Here is a 14,509-nt window from a genome sequence, read left to right as displayed (position 1 = left end):
ACACCACAAAATGATAGGGTTGAACCTGGACTTGTCAGTGATGTGATGAATAAATTGCAACTATTTTCCCCCCAAAGTTCCTAGAGTAGATGCAAGTATTTGCTAGTATAATACTATACATACAGTGTACATGTACAATTTGTATGTGAGGAATTTGAGTAAGCAAACATATCAGTCATGTAATATAGTTTGCATTGATTGTTTCATCCCTCTATATGCAGCAAGTTTGTATTCATGACAAAAGCATGACAAAACATTTCATATCTATAATATGACCATTATAATCCGTTTGAACTGTATCCTATTTTGGCACGCTGCTAGCAATGTGTGTAGTTGTGAATCTATCACATTGTCAGGGTCAATTATCTGGGTCACACCCTTGTGAATGAATCCACAGGCAGCTTGACAGAGAGAGGGAGGAGAGATTCAGAGCATTTGTGAAAAAATCGGGGAGAAAACTGCCAGAACCAATAGCGGACAGGTATTAAAAAAATTGTGTGCATTGTGTGCAGGACCCATCACATGCTTCACAAACATCATGCATGATCTAACATTTCCTTGAGATGTTCAACACTTTTATCATGATACTTTTTAATGATGCATCAATCTGTGATTTATTTTAGCATGGAAGTACAAAAATGTACTAACAATCTCAGCACAGGCCCTTTTTTTTTTACCAATAAGTAAAGAACAGACACCCCCCCCCCCACAAAAAAAAGTTCTTTCTTACAAAGGGCTATACAAGTACACATAATTTCTACATTATACAGTTGTATGTATGAGCAACAATCTCATACATCTATAGACACCATGTAGTGTTTATCAAGTAATTTGTTTGATAATGGAAGCATTATTGGTATTACACGTGTAAATTCTGGTAGCTAAATTTTTTCTCTCATGAAAGCAATGGAGTCCAGCAAATTTCATGAACTGCCAAAGAAAAAAAAAAGAAACTAACAAGAATAATAATCCCCCGCCCACAGTATGTTATTAACAGAAGTGACTTTCTGTTTTATCCAATATAGCCCCCCCCCCATCTATTTGAAGGTAATATGTCACATACAAAAGTATTTTACATAATTTATCTCTGCTTTGTGCCCCTTAAGTTAAATGAAAAAACTCCCTTGCAGTTTTGATTATTGATTGTGATTCTTTATTCATATCATGGCGTACAAGATGCAAAATGCTTTGCTCACACCTCTCAAACCAAGTAAATCTTGTGTCCACATCAGTAAAAGCTGATCATATCTCAACATTGACTTGTCTTTGAATTAAATTATCAAAGCAGAAAATAACATTGCTGTGTACAAGGTGACTGAAAAATCACAGTAGAATCTGTGTATATCACATTCATTTTTTTTTTTACATTCTATAGCTACCATATTTTGATGTAATTTCATGGAATTTCATCTGTGTTCTTGCCCCAGTTCTCATGTTTTGTTGAACTCGTTTCATTGTAGATCATGTACACATTGCCCCCATTTCAGTAGACATAACATGTGAGCCATTACATGAGCCTGGTTAAGTCATCATGGATTTTCCGATTTAATGATATTTAAATTCTCTAGATGCTACAGGCTATTCAGTCATACATGTACATAATCAGTATGATTTAGAATACATTTAGTGAGAATGAAATAGAAATCATGAATAGCATGACTTGTGTGTGAGATCAAGAAGTCAAATAGAGCAATGCCACTATTAACTTGTACTTGCAATCTAACTTCTGTGTAGTATTCTCCTCTTTCAAATAATAGCTTTGTGCTGTGCAGCCTCCCCTTACGGTGTTTGTCTGTGCTGAATCATTACATGTAATGATTATATAATGTATGTATTGTAAAGCATGCAAGGGTATCTCTTAACTCATTTCCTGCAGTGGACAGAAGTTAGATGCAATCATGGAGCAGCTGCAAAGAATCATCACATCAGACCACAATGGACCTGGCAGTCCAAGGTTAGTAGACTGATAGTAGTCAAGGACCCAGGGATCTCTTTCATGTATTTCCACCAAGAAGGGCTGATGCCCTGACTGAAACAGCACCACCATGTATGCAGGTGGAGCGGCACTTGGCATCACGCTGTGTCTTGGTTCTTTGTCCAGCTCGACATTTGGTAGCCTTTCACGCTCCCCATCTCCCTCCCCTCCCCCCCCCCCTCCCCTTCCCTCTCTCCCTCTTCTCCCCCTTTTTTCCCTTCCTCTTCTCTCCCTTCCTGTTCCTCTCACTGTAAGATATCTGTTGAAAGCCAATAAAAATTAAAGAAATAGGTTCAGTTCTCTCTATCTGACTTACCTGTTTGGATCAGATTTCAACTTGAACCATTTGCCCCGTAAGACTTCAATAAAAAAAGAACACTTATATAGTGATTCAGGAGAAACTTTAAAAGAACATCAAAGGGCATCAGTGTTTATTTAAGGATAGATTGTTGGCTTCTTTATAGGCACTCAATCGTGGCGAGTGGTTTGTGCGACACGGACACGAACGCAACACGCTGCCTCCCCCATACTGTATCAAATGTAGTGACCCGGAATGAGAATAGCGCTGGCTCAATGGGTCAACGAACAAAACGCTAGGATACAAGAGAGCTCTCTGTGCTAATCTCCTAACCCAAAATGGCTGTCCGAGGGAGCCACGAGAGCTTCCGAATGGACGCACACTCTCAGTGCGCATGCGCATGAAGAGAGGCCAAAAGAGCCACGCGTCTTCTGGCCTCTCTCCTTCAATCACCGCAGCTCGCGGTGACAATATTCGTGTATGATGCGTACACACACACGCACAAACACGCGTCTTCTGGCCTCTCTCCTCCAATCACCGCAGCTCGCGGTGACAATGTTTGTGTATGATGCGTACACACACATGCACACACACACACTTGTCTCAGTGGCAGCATTGTCCCACACGTTTATGGGTATAGCACCGAGTCTGGCATTGCGCAATTGCATGCACAAACTTCGGTCGTTCGGAGTTTACGTACCATTAGGGATGATGATCGGCTGCCTTTAACAACAGAAGTGAACTTCATTGAGGAGTAAAATTATAAATCATCATGATCAAGTAGATCATCAAAGCATTTGATTTAGGTGGTAGTATTTTACTTATTGTAAGATTACACGTACTTTTGTCATATCATGATATAGTTGTATGATGTTTCAGGCCTCAAATTTCATGAAATTTGGGACAAGGCCACATTTTTTTTTTTTTTTTTTTGGGGGGGGGGGGGCACATATCTACCCAAAGGGGCACAAGTGAATAATAAAGTGTTGAGGCCATGAACAGTTTGATTTTGAAAGGGACATTCTGGTCAGTGGGAGGGGCATGGCGGCAAATTGCTGAGGCCGGTGGGTATTTCAAGCACCGATGTTTCAGTGATCATTATAAATTCAACTCAATAGGATTTGACTTGCCATGCCTCGCATCTCTGTTTCACAGAATTACAGTGCCCAGTGTGTTGGACAAGGCGGCTCATATAGCCCTTGTCGGTCAGAGCCTGATGGCCTACATCTCGACCTTTGAACTCAACCATCTTCGCAGACTGGCCACACGGATAGTCTCTGACACCACCCTCTGGCTCTCAAGGATATTCAGGTCGGTATAAAAAGAGCTACTACAGTCCTACAGTATTCTTTTTATGATCCAGTACTGCACCATAGGCAGTGGTGCTTATTCAACTCTGAGCTTGAAACAGTTTAGTCAGAGGTCTGTCTTACATATGTATCTACAAAGTTGAAGAACTTTTATGTCCAGATTTACAAGGTAGTGGCACAATATGGTCTTCTCAGATTTCTTATCTATTTTTTGTTTTTGTTTTGTTTGTTTTTTAAAGAGAATTGTCTATGTAAGATGAGGATTTGTGTCAGGGCTGCCTGTGTAATTTTAAAGATGTGCTGTGTGATATGTCTGTGCCTGGAGTTTACTGTGCTGTGCTGTTCACATTCTGAGTCCATAAAGCGAGTCATAAAAAAGGTGTGAAACTGATGGTAATGGATTCACCTCAACAGCCTATTTGACTTGTTTTGAGTTAGAAAGTAGTCATTGTACACGTGTGTTCGCCATTGATGATGTTGGTCTGAAAACAAATAAAACCACTTTGGCCGTGGAGGAATTCTCTATGTTTTGTGGGTTGTTTGCTGGTGGCTCATTCAAAGATGTTTGTGCCAAAAGTAACCCCCTCTGTTTGTGTGTAATTATGATTAATTAGGATGTTTGCACTTCACAGATAGTACATATTGTACTTGTTCATAACTGCAATTGAACAGTGCTTGGTACATAGGTTGGTCATCTTTCAAACTTGACAGTTATGTAAATATGTATGCATGCAAGCATACTTGGCACAAACGGCATCTCTCAGATATAATAAATATGTATAAACCTATTTTGCTGGACAGGTAGATCCCTCGCCAAACAATAGATTTGTACATTGTGTAAAGTGACTGTTTGAATTCTAACTACAGTGTACCTGTTATCTTGCATACTGAATAATTGCTTGGCAGATGGTGTTTCCATTGTTGTCATTCATCATCAATGTTAATGCAATCAATGTGTGTCTTGGCAGCTGCATTTATCAAAGGAATTTATGGAACACCCATCCATCTTGGCAAGAACATTTTTTAACGTATATTTTTAAGCATTGTCACATAATCGTTCAAAAGTACACAAATTACCAAAGTAAACCTTTTCACCAAGTAGATGTTAATGAAGCGTAATATATTGAAATTGCATGAACAACTTATTAGTATTCTCCTGTAATGATAAGCAAATTTAGAATCTGTTGTGATATCATGTCACTTCTATACAGTCAAAGTAAATATCCAATCTCTAACTCTAAAAGGTTTGATGACTCCTCGGCATATTACCATGTGGACGATCGGGAGGGACTCGCGAGGGTCTGCCGGTTGGTCCTCAACAACAAATACGAGAAGTTTGGCACGGAAGGCTTCAACTGCTTGTACACCAAACCACCAATCATTTACATTAGTGCTGCATCCAGGCCTGGCATTGGACAATACGTCTGCTCACAGGTTTGTTTGTCTACTACATTGTACTTGATAAAATAATGTAAATGTATTGCAGGCATGATACTGTGATATAATGTGTTGCATGCATTTTATTCGGGTGTTTCATTGTATGACTCTTTTTTACCCCATCTTTGTGTTTTTGATATTCGCTGGTATTCAGTAGTGTATCCTCTGTAGTGTAACACTTGAACATTACTGTGCAAGGCAAAGAGAAAGAGAATGGTATAAGTCTTTCTAATCATTCTAAATATTTACAATTTTTGTTTGTCTTACAAATACTGTTTCCTGTAAATTTTGTTTGTAGCCTAAATGCATCATTCATCTCCCATGCAGTATTTTATTTGTGTTTCTGATATCTAAAGGGAACTCAAAGATTTTATTTTATATATCATATCTGTGCCCTGATTTGATATTCCCTTTCTGTTTGAGCTAAATATTTGTGTGTGATAAATGATTTAGATGAAAGAATACTGTATATATACAACTATGTCACTTCTGTATCAAATCATTGATTTGTTTGAATCTGATTGTGGCCTAGATATGAAAAAACAAAACATTTCACAATATGAAATTTGTATCATTCAGCTTATGTGTAACTGGGGTTTTTATTTAGGTTAGTATATTGTAGAAGATCTCTGTGTAATTTACTAAATTAGGGTTTTTTAGTGGATTTTGAATACTTATACTTTGCTTGGACTTAATGATTCTGAACAATACATTGTACATATATTTGAAGTCATTTATCATTGGATGAAGTTGAAGACCATGCAAATTGTGGTGCATATGCATACACTTTGCTATCAGCTCAAAATTATGATTGCTTGTCTGCTTTAGTTTAACATGGATTGGGAGTAACAAAAACAAGTGGTATTGCAATAAACATCGGCCTCTAAAATGTGTCATCATTCATATGGGTGTCTCCTTGTCTGTTCCTTTGTAATCACAGCTTGGTCTTCCTCAGTCCAGTTTATGTACAGTTCCCTGCAACACAGTGTTTGGATCACAACACACCATGGTAAGTTGGGCAGTCGTTGGGATTTTGCTGAGACACTCTTTGATAAGGACGTAGTTACCCAAATTGCTATGGAAATTTGATAGTGTGCAGAAAGGGAACACAGGCTAAATGTCTTAGCATTCAGCAGAATTTGGTTAAAAAGGCTAGCTTGACATGATACCTACCTCAGCGACTGAATTTGTTTCATGCAATCAATTTTGTAAATTGGAGTTTGCAATCATTAATTTACTTAGTTTCAAACTTTGGTTTTAATATTTCAAGCAGAGGTGATCGTTCTGCTGAAAGAAAAACAAAATGGACCGAGTTGAAGACCAGCCAATTTTCAAATATTCTGGCACTGCATGTTTTCCTATTGATGAAAAATATGAGAATGTAACAACATGCCATTCCAGGAAAATAAGTAAAGCTTTGGTGCATTGTTTAATTCGTCATTTGTTTTTAGCAGTTTTAAACAGCTTTTGAAATTCTTGTCAGGAGAATGTCATGAAATTGAGTGAAGTATCATTAATTGTATATTCATCATCACATTTATCAAGAATGACTTTGTATTGTGCTAATACTTTAATGTTGTTAAAAGCGTGAGAAAGGCTATGTTAATGCAGCATACTGGCACTGGTCCGACAGTCCAGACCGGTAAAAATCACTGTCAAACTAGTAACTTTTTCAGGAATGGACCAGTAAAAAATGGAAATACCAATGCGTTAGTGTGCAGCCCTGGCTACATGTATGTGTCCTTCAGCCAATTAATGCATGCTTGCTTTTTTCACAGTAAAGACATTACAAACAATCCAATTTGCTCCCTGCCCCAATGACATAGACGTATGAGCAGTTTCATGCTTTGTTAGCCTTCCACAAACAAGAATGATTGATTGCATGTACAGCCTGCCGTACAGACAATGGTGATTAGTGAGGCATTAACTTAATATGTGCCGATGGCAGTTACAGAGCAGCTTGTCCCTGTTAACTCACCGTTTTAATGTCACTTAAATGCACATAAGACATTATGGCAATTTTTCATTACTCTTTGCCACAAAATGACATTTGTTATTGAAGGGATATGAATGCATTCTTTTGATATGTTTTACTTTCAATTCTTGTGAAGGAACTTTGCTGTTATACATTGAGGTTCTCATAGATATCCTGTCATTGCAATGGCACAATTTCATCAGAATTCATTAAATAATTTGTGCCCTTTTGATTATCAATGAAATGAAGTCTGAGTATGGAATGCACAACGAAATTATTTTAGAACATGGAGTTAATGATTTGCATGGTGGTGCATGTGTTTGTGTGTGTTGTAGCATTGTGTGCACACATGTACAAACTTCCAATCATGATTACCGGTACTGTGAGACATAGCAGTGATACCATTTGATCACTGTGCATTCTGTCATCCTCAAAAAAAAAAAAAGCTCAATCCCAAAGAAATTACATACAGTTGCTGATTGTTGGTAGTGTGTATTGTCCTTCAATTTCAAAATAAAATGTAACCTATGATGACCCTCAAATGTTATTGTCAATCCACAGGAATAGGAAATCATTAGTTAAATATATTATATTTTGAATGGTGCCACTGTAACAAAATCTTTGTCAGGTGATGATTGGTGAAAAGTTTCAGATCAAAGGGTCTCCAGCTTCGGGATCAAGAAAAGAATTTGTGACAATGACATTTTGTGAATGTTGACTTGCAAGACAATTTTGAGAGCTTGAGAGTTAAATTTGTTATACAGAATCACTGTGACAGAGTGAGAAATTAGTTATCATTCATTTTTAAGAAACAAAGTTAGGGGTCTTGCACCTTTGTTGTATTATATACATTGCATTGTGTCAATGTAGCAAGTTTTTAGTATAATGACTATTTTGTTATTGTCAGTCCTTTTACAAAATCCTCAGAAGGAAAAAAACAAAACAAAACTACATTGAAATGAATTGTTAGAACAGCATAATATGCAAATCTTTATGTGTTTCCGAGTCATCTGAGGATTGTAGTAGTGAAATTGTTATATCAGTCATGCTGTGGTATATGAGTAAAGTTAGTCTTAACTCCAGGCTGCCATATGCATTATTAGATATTAGACCCTCTAGTGGCTTTGTCAGTGAAGGCATGTACTACTACCTAGTTATGTAAAATGTGAGAAAGCTCCTAAATAACAAGGAAGAGAGGTTTGCGATAACACCATATGTTAATGTATATAGTCCTTGAAGGAGCTGTTGTTTGGTGAAAGAAGACCCTAGAAAGAGGAGAGTGGAGGAAGGAAGCGATGTAGGGAGAGTGTATAGAAGGCAAATAGTAAACATTCTACAAGATATTCGTCATTTTTTCCTTACACCTGCAGGATATTGCCACACTGGAGCGACTGATCAAGGATGACGCATCCTCTTCCAAGACCCCTCTCATGGTGGTAGCAAATGCTGGCACCCCCATGGCAGGCCACACTGACAACCTCAACCGGCTGCGCACCATCTGTGACGAACATAGCCTCTGGCTACATGTAGAGGGGTGAGGAGTGAAATCAGAGTCAAAGTGGATTGATTGAGGATGAAACATGATTGCCTTTGAATACAACTTAACCCTTTGAACCCTGAATTATTTGAGATGGTCGTGACCCTCACCCTGCATTATTTGCACATATTGAGCATATTTTGCTAAATGACTGAATACATTGGTAATACATACAAAAAATACTACAAAAACAAATAACCACAGGTCTGTAAAGTGTGGTTATGATTACTCAAATTTTATTTGAGCTGCAATAATACAGTTGTAGCTCAGTATGACAATAATGATTATAATCATAATGATAATCAACAATAATTATGTTAGCTATAAAAACAATAACCTCACTCCCTGACTGTGCCACGCCCCCTTGACTTCGATGATCACCAACATGATCACCTCCAGCTCCAGCTCTAACGGCATCTCAGCTGCTATTTTCCCCGCTGGTACCCGGCTAAGATTGTACATCACCTTGTGCAGCATCTAGCTCATCATCTGTGTCCGTTTCATCTTCAAAATCACTGCTTTGACTATAATATGACTTGTCAATAGCTTCCTCATAATCACCAGATGATTCACCTAAGATTATCGCACGAGCCTCCTCTGCAGAATAGCATCTTTTTGCCATTTTTATAGCTCAAAACTTGCAAATCCAAACCGTAATCAACGAAAGTATAGACCGAAGAATCTCTCCACATCGTTGTCGTGAGATGGCGTCATATTTAGGGGGTCACCTGACAGTTAAAACTCAAGTTATCAAAGTCACATGATTTTTGGCCGGTATACCGGCCTTTAGGGTATTTGCACGTTCTGCGCGCGGCCGGTTTTCCGGCCTTTCGGGTTCAAAGGGTTAAAGGGAATAGTACTTTGACAGCTATAGATGGTAGTAGTAAAGTGAAAAAAAAAAGTGTCCCCATAAAAGCCTCAAGGGCTTGCAGTGTTGGGATCACCTGACTGTACAGAGTGAAGTTTTTATGCCTCCGCCACGAAGTGGTGCCAGAGGCATTATGTTTTCGGGTTGTCCGTCCGTCCGTCCGTCCTTCCGTCCGTCCGTAATGAATTTTGTGGACAGGGTAACTATCAAAACCTTTTGAGGTATCCTCATGAAACTTGGCATGTATGTGTATTAGGGGGTGAAGTTGAGCCTATCAACTTTTGGGTGCACATGCTCAAGGTCAAAGGTCAAAAGGTCACGGTCAAATACATCAAATTTCACTATTTCCACCATATCTATGCAATGCCTGAAGATATTTTCTTGAAACTTAGTGTATACATGTATTACCCAATTAAGATTCTCTGGTGAAAGTTTGGGTCATGAGGTCAAAGGTCAAAAGGTCATGTAAAAATATTAAAACTTCACCTTTTTTCTCTGTACCTTGGAAATTGTTCAAGGTATCTTGATGGAACATAGTATATATACATGTACTGACTGGCAGTGATTATCTAGAGAATTTTTGGTTCATGGGGTCAAAGGTCAGGGGTCAAAGGTCAAGGGCAACACTCCAAAATTTTACTATTTCTGTCATGGTTATACAATGCAGCATGATTGTTTTTTTTTTTACACTTGGTGTATGCATGCCTCAAAGGTCAAAAGGTCAAAGATCAAGTGAAAGTGCTGAACTAAGTTTTTGCTCCATATCTCGAAAGTGGCTCGAGTTATCTTGAAACGTACTACATATTTATGCATGTTCTGCCTGACAGTGATTATCTTATGAATTTTAGGGTCAAAGGCCAGATGAAAATGGTAACAATTTAGTATTCAATACAGAAATTACACTTTTTCTCCATACCTTGAACATTTAATACTCAATGCATATTAAACGTATGAATGGGTCAAAGTCCAGTTAAAGTCCTTAAATCCCAAATACATGCTCTCCTATTCATCCAATTAAACCTAGGTCAAGGAAGGTGAACATTCAACACATTTGTGACAAACTTGTCATTTTAATATTTTGCCAATTTTGTGAAAATGTAATCACACATTGTCCACATGTACTATCTAGACCTATTAGGAGAATCATGCATTATGGCGGAGGCATACCAGTCGCCATAGCGACATTTCTAGTTGTTTTTTGTTTTTGGTTTTGTTTTGTTTTTGTTTTGTTTTGTTTTGTTTTCTTCTTTTTACATGAGTATGGGAGAAATTGCAACACTTGTGTGCTAGGTGTGACTTTTCTTACACTCCTGCCATGTGATTCTGTGATCTTCCACCGTCATTGTACACTATGTATTCATGCTGTTTCTTTCTTACAAATTTGAACTCTTTGTCACATTTGTGTCTTGCATTTGATTTCAGGGGATGGGGAGAATCTGTCTTGATAAGTATTGAAAAAATAGGAGTCATGAGAGTCCAGTTTTTATGATCAAATTAAGAGATAAAGGAGTCAAGTGGATGCAGGAAAGTGATGAGAACATTTTAAAAAGAAAAATGACCGAAACTGATAATGGGAAACAGAACTTTGTTATCATCTGTGTAAAGCTCTCCCTAATGCATCTTCCATGTCATTCTTTTCATTCTTTCACTTGTACAGCCACAATCTAGCAACGCTAGCACTGAGCACCGTGCCTTCCTCAATTCTGGTGAGTTTAAGTCTGATAGTGTCTAAACACAAAACTGAATCAATGATATCTTTGATTATATTGGTGCAAAAGTCATTCAAAGAAGGCTTGTGGCAATTTGTCTCTAATACTAACAGCTACAAATTGATACCATGAAAGTTTGATGACTGTGTGTGTGTATGCCCATCATTCTTTGTGCCTGGAGTGATCTAGTCGAAACATTTAATCACTGAGTAGATCAAATGATCAGGTATAGTGAATAATGTTTCATTCTCCGTACACTAGAACTGATTAGAACATCAGATGTAGCTAATGTATGCCAAAATGTTATGCCAAAATGGTGTGTATCATGACATGTTTTATATGGCTGCTGGGGAAACAATGAATGCTTCAAAGCAAGCTACCACAAGACTGAGGATTTTTAAGTCCCCTCAGACAAAGTAAGTGACTGTAAAACGAAAATTGATATGAATGGTTTAAAGGCACAGTAGTGAGAAAGGAAAAGAAAGCAGTTAAATGGAGTTGGTTGAAGATGTCAAAGAACAAGTCAAGTCAAGAACAACTCCTTTCTTATGTCTTTTTTTTTCTTTGTCTTTTTCCTTTTCCCTAGGCTGCCAAAAGAGTAAACAGTATGACTATACAGCCAGGAGTCTGGCTGGGTCTTCCAGGGACTCCATCTGTTGTATCCTTTTCAACTCTCCATGTTGACAAGCAGATGTTAAAAAAGGATGAAACATTTATCCAGACTTTCTCTATGGCTGCTATGCATCAGAAGTTTGTGCTTTTATCTCATCTGTATGTTAATGTTTATGTTTTCATGGAGGGACCATGACAGTGTGTGTGATCAAGTGCTTCATCGTGTAAATAAAGCTGAGTGTCATAACAAGTTCCGTTCCAGAATGCTTTCATCAATATGGGTAGTCACAAAGTTTACTTCTAGTCTTTAGCTCATGCTTACATGTGGAGGCATGCTTTTAGTATGCCTGGGCTGTTGTTTGTAAGAAGCCTGCTGACAAATTTAAAGGAATGTACATCCTGACATTTCTTTTCTTCAACACAGAGATAATTCTTATTGTAGAACTTTACGTGAAGGAACATGCAGACACAACTAGAGACTGACAAAATATGATGTAGGAAGTTCTGTTAACCTCATTCATTTCTATCTGTGTGTGTATTTATCTTGACTCTTCACCAATGCCAGACATTGTACAAAACTGCAGATCCAGCACTAGTAAGTACCAACCTGAAAGTCTCACACTGGGCATTGTAAAAATACTTTGCTCAATATGTTGATTTGTGTTGTGTGTGTGTGTGTTTTTTTTTTTTTGACATCAATCTCTGAAAGTCAAGACAAATTGTGAGTTGTCCAAAACTAGTAGCAATAATGTCAATCTTTACAGCAATTCTTAAAAGATTATTTGATTTGCTCATGAATCACTGGTAGTTGCATAGATAATGTATCATGTACTAGAAATTATTGTATTATCTGTTATCATCTTGTGACAGAGTTTAGCAGCTGGGTTATGTTCCTCCCAGCCCCAGGAGAGGTTGTGTGCCCTGCCCCTCTGGCTTGGCCTGCAGTGCATGGGACACAACGGCATTGTCTCCAAGCTGCAACATGCTGCAGAGCTGGTAAGTCATCCACTTTTGCTGTCTAAGGTCATTCACTAAAGCTGAATGCCCACTGTGCAATTTGTGCCTGTGAATTGGCCCAATCTATGCGATCAAGGCCGATCTGGGTGTGCTCACTATGTGATTCTGTGTGCGACTGTGGCTGACAGAAGACGGAGGGTGCCGAATTTTTTTAACATGTCGAAAACCCAGCAACTGCTACCGACACCACCCGTGCAGATGCAACTTAGCGGCGATCAGGTGCAACTGTTGGATGCCCACTACGTGACTTTTCTATGGATCAGAGGGGATGGGATCGCCCCCAGAGAGAAGTCCAACCCCCCCCCCCCCCCCCCCCCCCCCCCCCTCCCCCGGCCTAGTTAGGGTTAAGCTAAATTTTTACAATTTCTGGCCTGAGCCATCACCAGTTAGCATTAAAATTGCTTTATGAACATATGCAGGCTTGTCTAATCTTGAAGTATCTCAAGATATCTCAAAGGCTTAATTCCACAGATTCTACTACAAAACGAATCAATAGTTGTCAGCATTCTGTAGATTTCAGAAGTCTTCTCTCAGTCTAGAATGTTCTGGAGACTATTTGAAATGGCATAAATATGCTTCTATCTTCTCAGTATCTTGCTCTTCGGTAGGGCATTACATATAGATATCCAGACAATCATATTTCCTGTATTCACCAAGAACCAACTCCATTTATTCTCATGTGTTAAATGCATTGTCCTTGTTCTCTTTGTCCTCACAGAGTCAACAGATGTCACAAAGACTGAATTCATTAGGTGCTATCAACTTAGCTGTAAGTTCTTCTATACTTTGCTACCTACCTGATTGTTATGATTTGAGTTTAGAAGAATCAAGGGATCATCTGATCCTCAGCCTTTTGTTGTTTGCCAAATTAGTATTAGAAGGAACTTGTTACATGAATAATCAAGCTTTGGTAACGAATGAATTACTTTCCATATGCCTTGTGTGATTCTATCTCTTTTAGCAGGTCTCTGCAAAGGAATGATGTACAGGATATTCTATAGGGGTACACATTGTAGATACATTTTTGAAGCCTATGTTTTCCAGTTATAATTAGTGTATGGATGAAACCATGATTACTAGTATTCATGAAGAATTAATGAGGGATCTATTATAAAGTCATTTATAGGCTAACTCAGTTTTGTTCCGTTGTATTTGAAGTGTACATTTCAAAAATAGAAATATAAGACTGGTATAGTTGGGTGCATTGCAAAATTTGTGAATTGTGTCAATATGAATAATAACCAAGGGCTATAAGTTATGTTGTGTTTAAATGGTGCAAAATTTGTCTTTTATTTAGGAGAAGAAATCAAAGCCAAGCAAAGAGATAACATTGGAAGGTTCTCTAACTGAAATCATCAGCAAGGCGATACAAGTCTTTGTAAGTACAATCTGAACAGTGTAATTATTGTCGTGTATGTGAGTGTTGTGACTGTAGTGTACACAGACATTCCATTGCAAGTCCTATGGTGTTATTGTAGTGCTCTTTACAGATGTATGTACATAAGAGTGAGTAGTCAGACAGTATAGTCTGAGTTATATTGTTTGTCTGTTTTTTAGCCTACAGACAATAATGTTTATGTGTATGGTTACATGTATTGGTCATTGAGCAATCTTTGACAAAATAGCTGCATTATCTAATTCCTCCTTTGCTGACTGTGAAATGACAGGTAATGATGTGCTATTCAGGCTAGATATTGTCGCAAAGTCATGCACAGAGTTTCATGCATACACAATGAATACTTCACAACGCTATGCTTCGTCACACCACAAA

General features: G+C 38.2%; 1 protein-coding gene across 1 annotated transcript in view; it reads left to right on the top strand.

Moving 5' to 3' along the window:
• Positions 1-14,509, top strand: part of LOC139724448 (putative pyridoxal-dependent decarboxylase domain-containing protein 2) — a 33,338-nt gene that overhangs the window by 4,326 nt on the left and 14,503 nt on the right. Inside the window, exons 3-13 of the mRNA XM_071635589.1 lie at positions 1,877-1,954; positions 3,429-3,584; positions 4,828-5,017; positions 5,961-6,029; positions 8,366-8,529; positions 11,058-11,106; positions 11,696-11,767; positions 12,287-12,316; positions 12,592-12,717; positions 13,457-13,507; positions 14,036-14,116. Coding sequence (XP_071491690.1) covers positions 1,877-1,954; positions 3,429-3,584; positions 4,828-5,017; positions 5,961-6,029; positions 8,366-8,529; positions 11,058-11,106; positions 11,696-11,767; positions 12,287-12,316; positions 12,592-12,717; positions 13,457-13,507; positions 14,036-14,116 — 1,066 coding nt within the window. The remainder of the gene's footprint in view (positions 1-1,876; positions 1,955-3,428; positions 3,585-4,827; positions 5,018-5,960; positions 6,030-8,365; positions 8,530-11,057; positions 11,107-11,695; positions 11,768-12,286; positions 12,317-12,591; positions 12,718-13,456; positions 13,508-14,035; positions 14,117-14,509) is intronic.

Source organism: Diadema antillarum, unplaced genomic scaffold (genome assembly GCF_040938485.1).
Source record: "Diadema antillarum isolate AM-2024a unplaced genomic scaffold, OU_Dant_1.0 scf00000214, whole genome shotgun sequence".
Taxonomy (NCBI): Eukaryota; Metazoa; Echinodermata; class Echinoidea; order Diadematoida; family Diadematidae; genus Diadema; species Diadema antillarum.
This window is presented reverse-complemented; position numbering and strand designations above follow the sequence as displayed.